Below are 18,206 nucleotides of genomic sequence, written 5' to 3' on the forward strand. Positions count from 1 at the left end.
GAGGGGGGTGATGGAGTAGAACTGGTCAAGTTAAGATTTCGGACGGGTTGGAATGCCGGTGGATTCGTGGGCCCGCGGTCCCGTCCAGTTTAGTCGTAGCAGTGGGTGTGGTCGCGCAGAGGGGACAAGAGAGGGAGAAAGAATGTGTGTGTGTGTGACTGCAAAAGCGAGAGGTGAGACGGGCGTCGCGGGGATACCGCAATACTTTTGTTGTGACCTGAAGAGGGGAAGAGGGGTACGCAACAGTCAATTCGGATGTCTAGTAGTCTAGTAGTATGGGACTGTATTTGTGGTCCCGACACAGGAGCAGATAGGGGAGAGAGAGTCAGGTTCACTGGAGAACCCGAAAGGGTTAATGCCACGACGAAAATTCCGAAGAAGATGCCCAAGATCATCGCCTGACTGAGCTCGCGGCGCTCGTGTGAACAAAGGTAGGTAGTGTGTAGTTTATGTACTGTACTTTGATACGACCTCGGGAATGAAAGGAAAATATGGAAGCTTCGTAGACACGTACTCCTGTCACGGTATAGGTAATTTAGCTTCTAAATTCAGTAAACCGCAACTCAGTACTAAGGTGACCTTTAGTAAAGAGGTCCACTTTGGCATGTGAGAAGACATTGGAAGATACTCCTCAAAGACTACTATAGGTATGAGGTACCTTAGTAGCCTCGATTGCGCTACCAGAAGACGGTCCTGGACTCATGTACCATCGTATGTATATTTTCGGAGGAAGTGTGGGATCAGGATTCAATCTCCAGTACTTCCAGATTAATAGTATCGACACTGGACTTCATCTGAGAGGACATCGGCATCACCCATCGCAGTCGGTCTCTTGTCGAGCATCAAACATCAAAACAGCATCCAATACGGACGGGGTGTTGTGGTGTCCCATTCCGGTACTTTGGCGAGCATTCCCGGGAATGATGCCATGGCCCCATCGCGATCCGAACATTTCGACAATGGGGTTGTGGCAACGTGCCGGACACGATCCAGACCGAGCGATTGGGGACGGTATTCAGTATTGGCAGTTGCACACGATCGCGTGTTCCAGCTGTACTTGGTACTTACTACTTACTAAGTAGTACTTAGCACCTAAGGTAACCTACTTTACTATAACAGGTAACTTACTACTAACTCTGAGGATCCACGTGTTGAGACACACGATCATGGAAATACTAGTAGCTACTAGTAGACTTCTCCATACTCAACATCCCGATTTCAATCTTTGGGACTCGGTTTCTACACTGCCTCCTCTCCCATTTAATGTATGCTGGTGGCTACATTCTTCCGCTGTTTCCCTGTTCGCTTCTCGGACTCATCGTATGAGTCTTCATCCAGTATTCGCAACATACACTGGCTGCAGTACTGCAGTGGGTTAACCTGTTCAGTCTTGGAGGGCTCAGAGTTGGTACCATTAATTACCTAGTAGTACCTACTAGGTAGTACCTAGGTATAAGCTAGGTAGTAGGTACTAACTCACCTACGCTACGACCGCGTCGCTCCTCGTTTTCTCCAGCCGTTCTTGCCCAACTGAGGTCGCTCGATGTATTTCAATTATGTGGAAAAAGGAACTGAACGATTTCCCCGTGCCAGAAGGTGTACCCGCTGTGGAGACCCGACAGTCTCTTGACGCTACCCTGATTGTGAAACTGGCTTCGAGACTGTCTCTACCTTACCTGGCAGAGGGACCTTTCATCCTGGCTCAAGGGCAAGTTACCTGATCTTTGATATCTCACCTACCCTACTCCTACCCATGTCTTGCATCGTTGGCCCAACCCGCCCTAAGCATAGGTACCCAATCATCATACAATACTGATTAGTCGGATCTCTTCACAATCTTGGGCAACAGAAGCCAGCTCGTCGCCATCACGCCATAGAGCCCGATACAGATCGGATGCAGCACCATGGTCCCCACATGCTGGGCCAGAAGGCCAGTGATAAAGGGCGAGACCGCACCACCACTACTTCCCAGTGCGCTGATGAAGCTCAGGCTCGTCATATGCATCCTACGTGGTAGAAGTTGCACAAACACCGCCGTAGCACTCGGGAACACGGGTCCCAATAGCAGTCCCAGGATCGCAACCGCGACTGCATCTCCGACAATATTCGGTATCAACCAGGTCATCAACTGGAAGGCTACAGCACCGGCTATCATGATCATGACTGCGGTCTTGTGGCCCACTCGGGCTGCCGGATGAACCAGCAAGAAACGTCCGACGGTGATCCCGGCCCAGAATCCGGCACTGACATAGCCCACGTGGGAAGGGTCACCGAGTCGGTAGCTGATGAGGAAGGATACCACCCAGCCAGAGGTGGACACCTCAGCTCCCTGATAAGCGAAGATGAAGAGGGCACCGAGCAGGGTCGTACGATTGTGAATGGCCCTTTTCAATTGCTGCATCCGGGACAGAGAGCGGCTGGCCGTCGACGGGCGCGAACTTGTTGGCCGAATCACCTCGGCCGATGTGTCCTCCTCGAACCCTGCAAAGGCCCAGATTGCGTAGATGAGATTGAGCAGGCAGAATGCCAAGGGAACGATGTAGAAGAGCGACCACCGAATTCCACGAGAGACCATTGCCGTGGCGAACAAGGGGGCCACTGTACCACCAAGACCGTAGCCGCCGTGAAGACAACTCAACGCGGTGGTCGAGTTAGGTAAGTTGGCACAGTAGACGTTGGTGAGAGCCAGGTTGAGCGCCACACCAAAACCAAGCATGAGGAAACTCAAAACGACGACAGGGAACGGTGGCTGGCAGATGATGATCACGTAGCTGATAGCCGGAAGCGACATGGCGAGGGCAAAACTCTTGGACCGGCCCAACTGACGCTCAATGGCATGGGTGGCTGGTGCCGCAGAGATGAAACCAAGTGCGTTGGTGACGAAAATGAGCGAGACCACGGCATATCCAATACCGTAGTGACTCTCAATATACGGGATCAGTGCACCGGGAGCACTGTCATTCAAACCGTTCCCGAAATTGATCATACTGCAACTCAACACCCGCCACTTGGTCTTCCATGGTACAATTATACGATCTGGAGCGCAGTCTGGAGCTTCAGCTGTGGGCAGGGAGCCTTGGTGGTCTTCCAGTAGACGAGGCGTTGGCCGCGGGCTCAATGTCACAGCTGCGCTAGGTTTTGACAGCCGCGAGTTTGCAGAGGCTGACTGCGACTGCATGTCTTGCAGTTCATAGACGGTCTCTGATCTCGAGGTGTGAGTCTTGTCCCTTCGAGCTGCGGCTGGCGGACTCGAGACACGACTGGAGCGCTCGACTTCAATAAATGCTCCTAGATTTGGTAGCGCCATTGTTGAGGATTCTGCCTGTTGGTGCAGCGTGAGGAACTGTCCAAAGCCCGTTTTTGATGGCGGCGGCACAGGAAGTACTTTGGGAAGAAAGGAGGAGGTGCAACGATTGATAATCAGAAACGCGTCAAATAGCCTCGACAGGTCCACGGGGGCCGTCAGTGGATCGAACGCAGAGACCTGAAGGCCAATTTTCTCGTCGAGGTCGGAAAGATGACCGAGTCATTCATAAGTACCACATTATACCACCAATAGTATAGAGTATAAAGTATAGACATGCCTGAGTTGTGGGGTCATCGCTTGCAATGCCCGGTGTCTCGCTGATATACCAGCATTGCGAGTCCAGTGTCTAGTGTCCACTGTTTCCTTGACGAAGTACATCACGATGGAGTGTACCGCACCTATATGCACGTCTCGAAGGTACATTGTACATGTCTCGGTATTTAATTTCCGAGTCTAAGTAGTAAGTAGTAAGTACCCAGTTTTCCTTGTCACAAGTATCCGCCGTGGCGAGAAGTGCGAACCTGACCTGTATTCCAAGGTGTATCCTGATGAATGATGATCACGTTCGTGACGAAAGAAGGCTTCGTATCGGATTGACAATCTCGTAGGCAATGTTTGGTCACGATCCAAGTCAGACTCGCCGTCCATTTCAACGATTGAAACGATTGAAACCGAGCGCTTGACTCGAGGACCACGCCGGCATTCCATAGTCTGGTTCAAGCTGGGCAGACTCCAGCAGCCACTGACACGCGAGGCCGACCTTTTCCACAGCGATTTGCGTGAGACTGTCCTTGTCTTTGAAGGTCCAGAAGATCTGAAAGGTGTTCCATCGTCACAGCTGATTGATATGCAGTGGGCTGTAAAGCCAGCTCACCCCACAAGATGGGGGTCAAGGCTCAAGTCCCGGGTGTTCAGAATGGCTTCTGCATAGCGTAATTCGGAAAGTGGCTTCCAGCCAGCTACTGTCTTGCATGACAGTAGTAGTGCGGTTGATGATTCGGCGGAATCGAAAACCAACAATGACTCATTGACAGATTGGCCACCGTACATCTGTAGAGTGTCGTCGACCTTCAAGACTGCCAGTCGAAGGGACAGATTCAGACACCAAAGCGCGGAAGATATACCACCGTGGTGCGATATCAGCTAGCAAAATGGAGTACGTCGAAGATGAGAGCTTAGAGCGAATCGAGGTTAAGTAGAGCATGACTTTCAGAGGGTTTGTATCGAGTCGACCTCTATGTGATCACATCATCTCAGATCACACCTCAACAGTTAGAATGTCCGAATACAATGACTAAATAGTAAATGCTGGACCTCAGTACTGACTACCCAACAGATCAGAAGCTCGGCCGATAACTACAAGAGCTTCTCTCTCAATTAAGTGGGGTTTAAATGTACACCAGCTCTCAACTCCCCCGCCGGCTCGGCACTGGTCAACCCGCTCGGAGACGGGCAACAAATCTTTTCACAGTTCCACGTGCACTCCTCCGAACCCGAGATCTCTCTTGCCAGAGCAGTGTCGCAATTTGACCCTATTCGCTCGAGACCTACGATCGTCTTTCGACAGCAATGGCGCCCCCTCGCAGAAAAGTCCTTGCGACTGCTGAAGGAACCATGTTTCCCCCCGACGAGCTGTCGAGTACGCAGCAGATCGTTCGAGCAGTCAAAGCGACTGGCAACAACATCTACTTGATCGAGCAAGCCGACAAGACTCAGATGCTCGTGGAGTTGCCCGCCAAATTCCGCTCAACCTTCTGGATCAAACGTGGATCCTACGTCGTGATTGACACCGAACCGCAAGAGGAGCGCGACAACAAGATCAAGGGAGAAATCATCAACATTGTTCGCGACGAGAAGGCGTGGAGAAAGGCTCCCTTCTGGTAATCTTTTTGTTTCTTTCCTTTGACACCGTCTTCTATTTTCGCACGATGATCTCAGCCCATGCTAATGAACACTTCTACTTGGATTGTAGGCCGAAAGAATTCGCCAAGCAACCTGCCGTTGTTGTTGATTCGGACTCTGATGAAGAAGAGTCAAGAGTTGGAAAAATGCCATCTTCCGATGAATCAGACGCGTAAAGCAAAAAAGTGAACAAGAAGCTGCTGTCTATGTGAACTTCCACATACTCGATCAACTCTCGACTGCAAGGCTCACTGGGTGCGCCCCTTCGCACGAAGCGCAGCTGCGCCGCGCTTGCTCTCCGTGTCGCGGATACCATTGGCAATCACGCCAAAGACCTGCACAGCGAGCAACACGACCACCCCCAGCGAGCTGAGATCGGTGCTGGGATACACGTTCCAAGCCCACTCTTGCATGGCCCATAGCCCATAGATCAGAACGGGGTGGAAACCGGCGCGCCACAACAAAAATGGCGTTGCCCATGCCAGGTATGAGAAGAATTGGTAATGCAGCGATCGAGCGCAAAGCATGCCGATTGTCAGCGAGCTCAGGAGGACGGTCATGATGAATGATCCCGAAAGTGACATGGGCGGATGACGGCCCTGTATGCTGTCTTGAAGGAAGCGGACCACATTGGTCCCGGATGGCTTTACCCATACTGCTGAAGCTAGAGCCAATAGGGAAACATGCAACACTAGCAATCCCAAGGAAAATTCTTTTGACAAGAAGGTCTCTTCACCGACGAACCGCCAATTCACGGTCCACTTGAACATGAACTGCCGTGATAATTCAAAGGCTTTCGATAGATAGCCAAGCGGGTTCTCGCGAATGAAGGGAATAGAAATCAAGACCTGCAGTCATGTGAGCAACCCGTATCGTTGTAGCCGGAGAATGGGCTGCTTACTTGAATCAAAATCGCCATCACACCAAGAGCGATGCTGCGTCCCCGACCGAGGTTCAAGAGGGTGACGACAGCGATCCCGGGAACCAGTAGAACCAAAGTCATCTTGACTCCCACACCCAAAGACCAGATGGCGATACCAGCAGTCCACTTTTGTCTCATACACAGATAAATAGCAATCCACATTGCCAGCGCCGCAATCCCGTCATTGAACATGCGCAGCATATAGATGCTATGAAGCCGTTTGGAAAGAACCAGCAGGGGATAGAGATATGGCGGGACCTGAACTCGTCTGTAACAGGCAAAAACAACAATCAAAGTTGCCAGGTACAGGCCTGCAAATAGAATCTGGCCCATGAGGATGTCATGGCCACCATCAGTCAGGTCATGGAGCAGCGAATAGATATAGACATGAGCAGCAGGGTAGACCAAAGGCCCCGTTGAGCCCTTGATCGCAGTGTAGTCACGTTCGCCAGCTAAATAGATGGAGATTTGCTGCATGTATGTCGTCCAGTCAATTTCAGTATCTGCGATCGGAGGGTTAGTAGTGCCTCGAATTTCGGTCTCATTTAGCACGATAACAGAGGGGGGTCTGTCTGTCTTACAGGCGATCTTCCAGATAATCAGTGCGCAAAGAGCCGCATCGCCTAGGAACAACAAGGCGATAATCCATGGCGAATGTTTAGGATGAGTCAGTGCTGTACGCACAAACTTGATCCATGGATTGGACATTGCAGCGTCACCACAAGGGTGTGATAGAGTACTATCAAGTACAGCGTGGCCTCAGACGGAAGGCAAGACTCCTTTAAAAGTATTCGGCCGGAAGATGAAGGTCTGCCTCTCGGGATGGGGACCGGCGGGTAGTCTAATGGCCACTTGCCGACGGGAGCGAACGAACATTTCAGTCAGTCCAGCTCCGCGCTCATACATAGTGATCGACTTGTGACAGATCTTCTTCAAAAATGTTGTATTCCACCATTCTATCTATCCTACAATGTCGTGTTTTGTACATGGAAGTGTTGGCTTAGTTACAATGGGCAATTTGGTCGCCCTTTAGCTCCTGGCAGGAGCAACGCGATTCATCCCAGCAGAGGAAAATCCCCCAACCTGTGATCAATCGTATGGTATCATCAAAATCAAAAACTCAAGCAAGACAATCGCAGAATGAAGGGTATAAGAAATGACGGCGGTCAGCGACTCATCTCGAATCGTGAAATTCGGGGGTTTCGCCAGCGCTATCGGCCTTCATCAAGCGACTTGCCAGTCTGTGTATGGGCAGGATCAATTGCACGCGCATTGCGGAATCCAAGAAGCTCTCCGAGAACGCCCTTGGGCTTTGGTACTGGACATTCGTGTCCGACTTGTGCCATCCGCTTCGCCTCTGCCTCCATTTCGAAGAAGGTCGAGACCTCATCCTCCGCGGTGCTCGGCGCCGTGGGGTAGACAGAGGGGCCCGAGTCAGAGTCTAGCTCGGTTTCCTTCCTCCTCCGCCGGCGCATGCGCGGTACTTGTTGTCCATCGGCAGCCATGGCCATATCTGAATCGGTAAAAGTGCGTCGCGGGGCTGGGCAGGGGAACAAGTGAGGTAGCCCAACCACGACAAGGGACGCGAGCAGGGTCCCTGCGAAGAGGGTACTCGTTGACCGAGACTTTGGGTGCAGATGTGGCGGCATCGTTTTTGTGGTTTCGATAGAATCGATGACGAGACGTGAGAAGATGCCGAAAAGGCCGTGGTGGTGGTTATATGCTTTCTGCCGACTCAAGCCATTGGATGACTGGTCGAGGAATGTCGATTCTTCGCGGTGCGTGCGGAGAGACGATTGCCAAAATCGTGGAGGAGCAATCAATCGGATGCGAGAAGGCAAAATCACAATCGTTAGGAAGCCAAGGAGGGACCATGAAATTCACCTAACGGGGAGGTGGCTGATTGAACCGAAAGCTTGAGAGACGGCGAAGTCGAGCATTGCGGATGCGAAGACTGGTGGGCATCTAATCTTATCTGCCATGCGCGTGATTGGCAGACCGTCGCGCAAAGTCCGAAGTAGCGCCTTCGTGGAGAGCGGTGACTTCCAGGCGCCCCCAAGCTCGAAATCAATAATCAATAATAATGCAGAACTATAAACGTTAGGCTGGTCACCAGTAGAGAGGACGATTTCTGTGAACCTGGATTGATCTGAGTTGGGACTATCAGCTGGGAGTTGTCCTTCCCCCCCCCCTTCAAAAGTCACCACACCCCTCATCCTCTCTGCCTTATCCGTAACTTTCTGCCACCTCATTTTACCCTTTCACGCCATCTCTTTCCACCTACATTATGAGCGACCTAGACCGGTAAGGGACCAAGCTGCACTTCCTCTTCTCGCATAGCATATCTCTAATTTGAACCCTTTTTGCGCTCCAACAGGGCGATCGAGCAGCTGCGGGCCTGCCGCCTGATCCCCGAATCTCAGGTTCGCGAACTCTGCTACAAAGCGCGTGAGCTCTTGATCGAAGAGGGCAATGTCGTCTCCGTCGATGCGCCGGTCACCATCTGCGGCGATATCCATGGCCAATTTCACGACCTGATGGAACTGTTCCGCGTGGGTGGTGACGTGCCTGACACAAATTACCTGTTCATGGGCGACTTTGTCGATCGCGGATTCTACTCCCTAGAATCCTTCCTCCTCCTCTTGTGCCTGAAAGTCCGCTACCCAGACCGTATCACCCTTATTCGCGGGAACCACGAGTCGCGACAAATTACAACCGTGTACGGATTTTACGACGAGTGCATTCGCAAATATGGAAGCGCCAACGTCTGGCGATACTGCTGCGAAGTCTTCGACTACCTCGCGCTCGGCGCCATCGTGCTTGGCGCAAGCTCGGAACTAGAACCCAGCGGGTCGAACGCGAATGATCTGACACAGTCGACGATAGCCGTGGATGACGGGGAGCTAGAGACGGAGGTGTTGAATTCTCGTGGGGAGGTCACAATGAGTTCGTATCGCCCACGACAGCGAGCATCCTCGGATGTAGACACAGACGCTCAAGACATCTCACCCCCTCGCGATATATCTGCTGCGCCATCGCAGACCAGCGCCCCCACCCGCACAGGCGCCCCAGGAACAGGCGCAAGTGGAGACGGTAACGGCAGCTCGATGACCAGTCGCACAGGGGCTGTACTTTGCGTTCATGGTGGACTTTCTCCGCTGATCGACTCAGTCGACAAGATCCGATTGATCGATCGCAAGCAAGAGGTACCTCATGAAGGTGCCATGTGCGATTTGCTGTGGTCGGATCCCGATGAGATTGAGGGTTGGGGCTTGAGCCCTCGAGGCGCCGGCTTCCTCTTCGGCGGAGACATCGTCAAACAGTTCAACCACCAGAACGGGTTGTCACTGATTGCAAGAGCCCATCAGCTTGTCATGGAGGGCTATAAAGAGATGTTCGACGGCGGGATTGTGACGGTCTGGTCTGCACCCAACTACTGCTATCGATGCGGTAATGTGGCTGCTATCTTGGAACTAGGAGAAGACACTAGCAACGGCGGCACTATCGCACGAAGCAATGGAGAGTACGGTCGTAGCAATGGTCTGTCTGGTCCAAGTTCGGTCTCAAGTCCTGGGAGAAGATATCGTGTGTTCGAGGCAGCAGCGCAGGACACAAGGGGAATGCCCGCGAAGAAACCCGTGGCCGACTATTTCCTGGTACGTCAAAACTCTCACAGGGAAACACTTCCATTTTCCTTCTGCTAACATCTTTTTACAGTGATATCGAATTTGCACCTTCCCATGCGCCTCTTCGCCATCTGCCCTCTGCGGAGGCCGTGTGAATCCTCATGGCGTCTTGTACGCGGATACTGGTATTCTCATTCCCACTTTAATGATCATTTATGACAAATCAATGGCACTTCAATATGTCCAGGACCTTGGTTTCTTTGTGAAACCTTGCTTTCGGTGGCACCGAGATGGCAATTCAATCTTCCCATCCATGTACAGAAACTGTCCATCCGAGTCTCGGTGGATGAGTCTCCCAAAACTTTGCCAAGGCGAGGGATATCATGAATACATATAGCTGTAACTAAGTAGTGTGAAGACTGGCATCTGGCGTCAAGGCCATGCGCGGGACACCTTTCAGCGGATATGATTTGCATGAGGTGCTCATGATTTCTTCAGCGGCAAGATGCTTTGATTCATTGCCACGGCTCCTCGTACCCCATGCTGTTGTTTTGACCAGTGGGGTTCTTTTGAGTTGCGGGTCTTTGCGCTGTAATTCGGACGTGATGTGCTGGTGGGTAAGATGCGGTCGATTGCTGAGCTGTGGCACTGGGTAGTGGGTATGGTTGGGTTTGATCATCCTGATACTGCGGGTTGGTAGGCGAATGCACCGTTCCTGTACCCCACAAACCAGACCAAGTCCCCAGGCCGAGAGAATCGTGGGACCACCACTCCTGGCTTTCATCCACCGGCAGCTGTGGGCCTCTGAATGCAGGCGAAGTTGTACCCGGATAGGCCGGTGGAATCTGCGATACAGCTTGAGGTGCTGATAGCGTAGCTGGATCGAACCAGCTCGAAGAAGAACGGTGCATGGATGACGAGCCTGCCGAGGCAAGGTGGGGATTGAAAGAAGATCGCAAGTTCCTTGATTCTGAAGGTACAAATTCCGATCCCTGAGCGCTAGCGCTCGGCATAGGTTGGGAATTTTGAAGTGGTGCCTCCATGTGACGAGTATCCCCGATTAATTCTATTGAGGAAGCCAGCAAATTGAAGTTGATTCTCGCAGTCATCTCTGACGTCGTTGTCGAAAAGTCTGGGCGAGTATTCGGGGTTGGTGAATATTGGCTTGGTGTTGTGACAGTAGACTTGAGATGCGGATGGACGGCTTGCGAGCCCTCAGAGGCTGAAGGCGAGGCTGATTGCTCCCACGAGCCCCACGAGCCCCATTTGGTATGGCTACGCCATAAGATCGCAGTTGCTTCGGAAGGTAGATTGACCTGCCATTTGAGGGCTGAAAGGTCCAGGATCCTCAGCGTGCGTCGAGCACAAAGCCACCCTTCGGCCATCTCCTCAAGATTCCGAAGCCCATGTATGATATCGCGCTGGGCGTTTTTCTCTGGAAGGTTCAGTAAATGTATGGTGCATGCAGTATGTGCGATGTAAACGGCAATGTTGCATATTTGCCTCAATCCATAAGTTCGTTTGTACATTCTCAGTAATTTGGAGATGGCGGACGCGGCTTGTGTGCAGATCCTGCGTGGTGAGACGTGTGACGGGAGTGGAGTATTGGTTCGACTGTACTTTAGGAAGGGCCGGTAAAGATGGATGAATAGCAATTGATTGAACATGCTGTGACATCGAAACTCAGACAAGGCTCAATGAAGCTGCAGCAGCAGATGTACGTGACCACTTACTGCATGACAAGGACCTGAGGCAGTTGCCCTTCCTTTGGCTCCATTTCCTTGGGTAACTCCTTCTTCCATGCCTCGAGTCGCGTATGGATGTCACTGAGCCTTTTCAGTTCTAGCTGTTTCTGCTGGATCTTCTCCGGTTCAGCTGGATGGTAGAAGAACACAAGCAGGTCACTACTGATTTCGCACAACTTCGAAATGTGAAATGCCACCGCTCTGGTTCTGGATGGCTGCGTGTGATCCTGGAGGACACCAGCGTCGGTATAAGGTGACCAAAGCTCGGTCTCTTCCTTTGGAAATACCTCAAATTTGGGTACATTGGTGTTTGACGCAGATAGCTGAGGCTGCCGGCCTAGATAATTGGACCAACATCTGTGGGCTGTTAGCGCTCGGCATAAAGAGATGGTAACCACTTGTTCGTACTTATCAATGAGATGACACCCCCAGTAAGTGATGCGCCGGGCGTCAATTTCTTCTTCGCTGAGATTGTGTGAGCCCATGTTACTGGGATCGAGATTGAGACCCAAATCCAAGGCCATGCGAAAGCTAAGGCCGCTGTAGACCCAGCCTTTTCCTTCTCGTCCACACCCAGCCTCGCGAACTGACATGAGAGCGAATGCCTGCACCGTGCAAAGTTTGGCACTTTCGTGCTCGTCGTTCTCCAAAATCAGTCTCTTGGCTTCCTTGAAGAAATGATCACCCGCTGTATTGGTATTCAACGGGTCTGCGAGAGCGCCATTCCATGAGCTAAAATGGCATCCCAGGGCTAGCATTGCATTCACGAGTAACGATGAGCAATAAGGGCTTGCAACACCACGCACGTAATCGCGATAGAACATGTCTTTGGCAAGAAGTGTGAAGAAAGGATAGTGCCAGGTAAAGTACATTGTCAGAAGGTGACTGATGAGCGAATCATCGTCAGTCACGAGGGTCCATCGTCGAATGGTATAAGACTCGTTGACTGCAGCGTGATCATTCGTCGATGTCGACTCGTCAAATTCTGAGTCTGAGGGAAGGAATATTAGATTGGATGTTCCTCCAATGAACCTGCGCGTGCCATCCAGCACAAGCTGGCTCATTTTTCCTGAAAGCTCATGCTCGAATTGATCGGCTGCACCATCATCTTCGAAGGACTGCCGGTCAGTTTCTGCAGTAGGGGCCGCTGAGGCAGCTGGGTGAAGTCCCTTTTCACCAGCAATAACCGATTTGGCGACTTCTTCCAGATCATCGCATGAACGAATTTGACGGAGGAGGTCAAATGCGTCGTCTTCTTCACAGTTCAGCAATGCCTGAACAAGCGTTTGAAGGGTCGTGTGCCGGGTCCTTAGCGTATCGGTATCCCTCTTGTACACACCCTTGCGTCGGTGGTCGGAATTTGGATCATAAATACCTTATAAGCTCCAACGTTAAATTTGCCATGACATCTGATAAGTAGACTATACGTACATGGCGTGTGGTAGACAGATGAGCATGCTGCGCAACTGGGCAAATTGCCGTCACACTGGGGGCAGCGTCAGTTCGGAAGATCGCCAGATCCGTATTTGCGAGCAGTGCCAACAGACCTTGGATTTCCTGCGGCGGCAGGCAACACATGCAGTGCTTACGCAGCGCCGTTTTGACGCACCGGCTTCTGTGGCCATGAGTACGCGAGGCGCCGTTATCAAGATGTGGATTCGTTGCAGATTTCTCTGATGCGACTAGTCGCTCCACCTTTTTCTTTGGTACTGATCTCCGTTTCTCGGCTCCAATGTTAATGATGACTTGGACCTTCTTTATCCATTGCTCACTCCATGGAGCCAGCCTGAAACGGATACCATATGCTTCTGAGAACCCGGCGACTGTAGAGGCTGGCGTATCAAGCCACGAAGATGAGGCACGAAGACAGAATTGACCGCACCTTAAGAGGAGGAGCAACAGGCCCAGGAGCCACACGGCACTAAAGAGATCGGTCGTCTCTCTCGGCTGATGTCCAGAGGCAATACTTCAATGCAGCTTCTACCAGCCTCAATGGCCAGACACTGCTCGGTACCGTTATGGTCACTGGAGACAATGACTATGATCCAGCCCCGCAGATAAGCCCCACAGAACGAGGCAACGCTGATGTGGAAATCCTGCGGGGTGATCGAGCGATAGGAGATCTCGTCGTGGGATACTATTCTCCACAAGAGAAGACGGTGGTAGTTCGGCAGGTTTTATCTTCAAGACAGTCGAATGGTGACATGTGAAGAGTCTGCAGTCAGCCACTCGTTCGGAGCTTTCGTCAGGCTACAATTTTGGCCAGACCAGAGTAATCGATAGGCGGCCTTCTCGTGAACAGGTGATGGAACTGGCCTTCAGATAACGCTGCGGCCGGCTTCCATAGCTGACTCAGCCATCCATGGGCAACTTAGGCGGCCCCGTCCAGTCCATACCCATACCTTTAGAACTTCCTCTCTTTCCAAGGAAGTAGACTTACAGTACCGGGCAAGCCGGCAGCACGGCCCAATGAGCCTAGTACTAGGCAGTAGGTGTTACTGATAGAGCAGGTGGTCCCCGACAGTCTCCCATCAAGTCCGTTAAAGCAGGCTGGTTAGCGAGAAAGGAGAGCGATGTCAGATCCTTAAACGCTCAACATCGCTCCTGTCTCATCACATGACCAGTCCATGTGCGCCTGCCTGGACAAGGTGGAGCGACTCATGCACTGCAGCCTCTTAAGTCAAGAAATCATGTGGTCTCATGGTCTTATTGATCGACACGATATTCCAATTTCCATATGGTGGAAAAGGTATCACTATGAACGCATTGGTGCAGGATCTGAGTGGGTAGAGTTCGAATACAAGGTTTCGTGGCTGTCCAATCTTGTACGCACAATATGACTGTCACTTTGTCAAGTAGCTCAGACTCCGAGACCATTGGTACTCCAGCCGAGTCGGATGCAGTCTCAGAAACAGGAGTCTTAGCTGGATGTCTAGCATCTGATCCATGGCTTGAACCACGACTGACTTGACTAGCATGGAAATCTTGACGTGGACTGGTCAGGCGGGCTCTCTGCCTTAGTAGTTTGGTCGCGACGATGAAGTCTAAGGTAATATACCTATGATAAAACTCGGTCTATGAAAACCCCCTGTTACGCCCGCTCTAAGTCATGTCTAACGGTCAGAACACTACGAGAGCATTTGAGCTCACACATCAAGCATTTCGCCGGTGAATAGGTGAGGAACGCCCGTCTCTCAATTACAGCTTATCAAATACAACTGTTCTGTGCGGACAGTTCATCTAGAGTAGGATCTGAATAGGAGGGACTCTACATTCCGTGAGTCTCGTGGTGAGTCAGTGAGTCCAGCTGCGAGACCAACAACCCTGGGCGCATCTCATTTCCAAAACATTGTTCTTCGAGTATGTCGTACCTTATTCCTTTAGTCATTTGAATGACCCATCCATTACGTGTGCCCCTCTGGCCCACAACAAAAGACCTTTTTGGCGCGAGGATGGGAGTCAGTGACTCGTGAATTAAGCGACGACTCGGAGTGAATGTGTCAAATTCCAAGCCACACCAGGAAGGACACAACTCAGCGTGGTTCACCGCTACCGAACGCGTATCTTTCTTCTGTTGTACCACAAAACAGAAAAAAAAAAAAACGGTCAGAAAAACCCTTTATTCGGGGTGTGTGGGGACCGGGAAAGGGGCAGCCTGTGAGCCATACAAAAATGTGTCGATCGATTTCATCAGTGAGTTCGACAATAACATCCATATCCCACAAGTTACTACTACAGTCAGTACTAAAGACGTAAAAATTGCTACTTTGCTCAACTGTACGACTATGTGGATAGTAAGGTACACTATTGAGGACCACACGTAGGGCACAAGATCTCAGTCATGCCATGCCACAGACATGCGGAGTGTGGAGCCCACAGTACCTTGACGGCTGTCCCTCCCAGACGAGATCACATTGTTCGCGGATACATGAATGAACGATCACCGCCAGCACTTCATGCAGGAACGTGAGTCAAGTCTTGACTGCCCACTCGCCGGGCCCTTCCGAGTAAGGAACAACATGCGGTGACACCAACAACAACAACAACAACAACAGCAGCTTTGGGAATTGTTCAATCAGAAATACCTCCAGTTGACCGCCGAGTTGATTATCGGCAAAAGTACGTACCAGCCCTGAATGTAGGTTTAAGGTTGTAGAACAATTACAGATTGGCTGCGCAAGGATTGGTACAGTGGATATGAGTGTCAGTCGGTAAGTCAACGAGTGTGTGTGCGACAATTACAGATTTTTGTCACTCGGTTGACGGATGGGGAACTGATATGCCACGGAGCCCGCCGCTCTGCAGCCTTTCCCGATTAGAACGTCTGCAGCCACCCGTGACCCTGACTTCTCACTGACCTCTGGTTCAGTGGTTCCTACTGTTTACTTTTACCGTTTCAGTGTTTAGTTTTACTGCTAGCGGTCCACTGGTCATAAGTTCGCAACACACAACACTTAAGCGACTCGACCTTTGGGGTTAAGGAACGTGGGCGTGGTGCCCAACCGTAATACGGTATGAATGTGTCAGGTGTCTAGTGCATTACAGTGTTCTCAACTTCTCAAGTTGCCCGATACTCGATACTCGATGACTTGATAGTATTTATTAAGAATAAGCGGCACATAACATACATCGTGAACAATCTCAGTTCATGAGAGGCAATGGATCAGCAGCGCCGAGTATAAGAGAATTCAGTCGAAGCTCCCCAGTGATACTCTACTCCTGATATACCCGAGGTAGCTACTACAACAAAGCCTGTAGAGCAAGGACTCGAGGTCAGTCAAGTTGCAAGTGCGGCAGTTGGTCTCCTGGGCGAATGAATCCATGTAGTCACAGGTTGAATCGGCGTATCTCCTAGTAGAACCTGATGATGTTGAAGTGAATGTACTCCAAAAGCGGGGGTATGAACGGAATTCGTGGGAAGGTTGAGAGGCTGCTCCAGAGTGGTAATGCGGAAGATCCGTGCTGGAAGTTACATGGTATTGCCATCTTTGCAGTCATTCCAGATCGACTCAAATTGAGTCCAACCCCAAGGCGGTGCGTCCCACATTGCCAATTCACGAACTACAGTCTCGTAGCATCCGTCACTGGGCATGACTCCCTGGCAGACGTTTCCTCCAACAGCAATATTGATGAGAATTCTGAAATCGCTCATTTTCCTCGTGCCCGGTGGCTTTTCGGCTCTCATGATGGGCCTACCATCAATCAGCCAGGCTAAGCGGCCCCTGCCCGTTGACTCGTCCTCGTCCCAAATGAAATCGTATCGGACCCCTTGAGGCGAGTTAATGTTGGGGATGGGAGTCTCGAGAACGCGATGCTTATCCCAGTCCTCGCCGTTGAAGTGGCCCCAGTGCAGACAGGTATGGTTCACAGCATCGCCGTTCCACGCCTCCATGATGTCGACCTCACCATCCTCGGGCCACTTGAAGGGGTCTTTAGGCAGCAGCCAAAACGCAGGCCAGATACCTCGAGCAACCGGCGCCGTGATTCTAGCCGACAGACATCCTCGTGGCCGACCGAGGGTCTGATGGCTCGACAGTCTGGCGCTGGTAAATTTCTGGGCATGATCCGGATGCCCGTGGTTGATCAAGGCGCGCACGATCAGCGCATCTCCCTGGGGTGAATGGAATGAGTTTTGCGGGTGGTCAACATAGTTCTGCGACTCCTGATTTCCCCATCCATGTTGACCTTGTTCATGATAGAAATTGGCGGAGACTGGCGCTTGAGAATGTAGGTTGGGCTGCCAGTAGATCTGGGGTTGCAAGCCCGGCTCTTGATACGCCGGTGGTCTAGTGGCAGCTGGGATTGGTGGTGGGGGAGGCCCGTTGTTCGATGGTCCAGGTGGCTGGGAGGTGGGATGACTGAACTCTTCCCAAGCCTTGTCCGCCTTTTTGATGATGCCTTGAATTGCGTCTCTGAAGGGCATGTTGAGAACGATTGCTCTCGATATCGTTGTTAGGTGCAAAGACTCTGGAGATATGTGAAGAGTTGAAGGGACCTCCTAGCACCAACGGTAAACAAAGCTGACGTCATCACGCGGATCTCTCTACCTTGCCTCTAGGCATCCATCATGAATGCTGTTGTTGCAAATGAGTTAGCAGGTATGAATCGACGGAGATTGCTATTTCAATATAGGAATTCAAAGAGCCGCTGAGCAACTATCAAGAACTACAGACATATACTTTCGCCCTAAGCTCTCAGCCACGGTCCGGTGCCACCCAATGATCCGCAATGATGATGACAACGATGAGCAGCGGCTTCTCTCAGCCCGCTAGAAGTGTCGGAATACAAAGTCAATTCAGGAAACTCTACCGTCAAGTCCATAGGTCGTTCAAGTGAGGAATCCCGACCTCCTTTCCTCTCTCAGTTTGTCAGAGCCAGTCATGATCATTGTCTGCGTCGCAGGATATGTTGTGTCAATCAATCGAATCTCCTAAACTCTTCAATCCGATGTACTTAGCAAGTTAGGCGTAGTGGCGTACTACTTTGGATTGTCCGTTATCTCTTATCTATCGGAAGTTAGGGACGCAGCCCGCCAGAACCATGTACAGCGAGCGGTACTTGGGTTGTTGTCAACGGAGACTGACAGAGGGTCTGATTGATGGAAGACTGAGTCATTACCTGTTCAAGTTTCCCTCCAAGGCGTGAGAGGGATCCCCACTCTACCTAGTGACTCGCTGCCTTACTCACTGAAAAACAGAGCTCGA

At 51.4% G+C, this 18,206-nt stretch overlaps 7 protein-coding genes across 7 annotated transcripts; 2 read left to right on the plus strand and 5 right to left on the minus strand.

Annotated features, from left to right (window-relative positions):
* Positions 1–1,816: 1,816 nt before the first annotated feature.
* On the minus strand, positions 1,817–3,307 carry N7539_003846 (putative MFS efflux transporter; the record flags this gene model as incomplete). Its single annotated transcript, XM_056933448.1, has 1 exon — positions 1,817–3,307. One exon carries the CDS (start codon positions 3,305–3,307, stop codon positions 1,817–1,819), a length of 1,491 nt encoding a protein of 496 aa, XP_056790989.1.
* A 1,569-nt stretch (positions 3,308–4,876) lies between these two features.
* Positions 4,877–5,385, plus strand: N7539_003847 (putative eukaryotic translation initiation factor eIF1a-like protein; the record flags this gene model as incomplete). The annotated part of the gene is made up of 2 exons (XM_056933449.1): positions 4,877–5,187; positions 5,280–5,385. 2 exons carry the CDS (start codon positions 4,877–4,879, stop codon positions 5,383–5,385), a joined length of 417 nt encoding a protein of 138 aa, XP_056790990.1.
* A 72-nt stretch (positions 5,386–5,457) lies between these two features.
* Positions 5,458–6,839, minus strand: alg3 (dolichyl-P-Man:Man(5)GlcNAc(2)-PP-dolichol alpha-1,3-mannosyltransferase; the record flags this gene model as incomplete). Its single annotated transcript, XM_056933450.1, has 3 exons — positions 5,458–6,057; positions 6,111–6,634; positions 6,713–6,839. 3 exons carry the CDS (start codon positions 6,837–6,839, stop codon positions 5,458–5,460), a joined length of 1,251 nt encoding a protein of 416 aa, XP_056790991.1.
* A 503-nt stretch (positions 6,840–7,342) lies between these two features.
* Positions 7,343–7,780, minus strand: N7539_003849 (uncharacterized protein; the record flags this gene model as incomplete). The annotated part of the gene is made up of 1 exon (XM_056933451.1): positions 7,343–7,780. One exon carries the CDS (start codon positions 7,778–7,780, stop codon positions 7,343–7,345), a length of 438 nt encoding a protein of 145 aa, XP_056790992.1.
* A 638-nt stretch (positions 7,781–8,418) lies between these two features.
* Positions 8,419–9,851, plus strand: N7539_003850 (serine/threonine-protein phosphatase; the record flags this gene model as incomplete). Its single annotated transcript, XM_056933452.1, has 3 exons — positions 8,419–8,435; positions 8,509–9,787; positions 9,849–9,851. 3 exons carry the CDS (start codon positions 8,419–8,421, stop codon positions 9,849–9,851), a joined length of 1,299 nt encoding a protein of 432 aa, XP_056790993.1.
* A 421-nt stretch (positions 9,852–10,272) lies between these two features.
* Positions 10,273–13,127, minus strand: N7539_003851 (putative C6 transcription factor (NirA); the record flags this gene model as incomplete). Its single annotated transcript, XM_056933453.1, has 5 exons — positions 10,273–11,425; positions 11,491–11,859; positions 11,911–12,877; positions 12,934–12,988; positions 13,050–13,127. The coding sequence occupies 5 exons, from the start codon at positions 13,125–13,127 to the stop codon at positions 10,273–10,275; spliced, it is 2,622 nt and encodes an 873-aa protein (XP_056790994.1).
* Positions 13,128–16,471: 3,344 nt separating this feature from the next.
* Positions 16,472–17,425, minus strand: N7539_003852 (glycoside hydrolase family 16 protein; the record flags this gene model as incomplete). The annotated part of the gene is made up of 1 exon (XM_056933454.1): positions 16,472–17,425. The coding sequence occupies one exon, from the start codon at positions 17,423–17,425 to the stop codon at positions 16,472–16,474; it is 954 nt and encodes a 317-aa protein (XP_056790995.1).
* Positions 17,426–18,206: the final 781 nt, after the last annotated feature.

This window comes from Penicillium diatomitis, assembly GCF_028827545.1.
Source record: "Penicillium diatomitis strain IBT 30728 chromosome Unknown utg000004l_segment0_segment0, whole genome shotgun sequence".
NCBI classification, from domain to species: domain Eukaryota; kingdom Fungi; phylum Ascomycota; class Eurotiomycetes; order Eurotiales; family Aspergillaceae; genus Penicillium; species Penicillium diatomitis.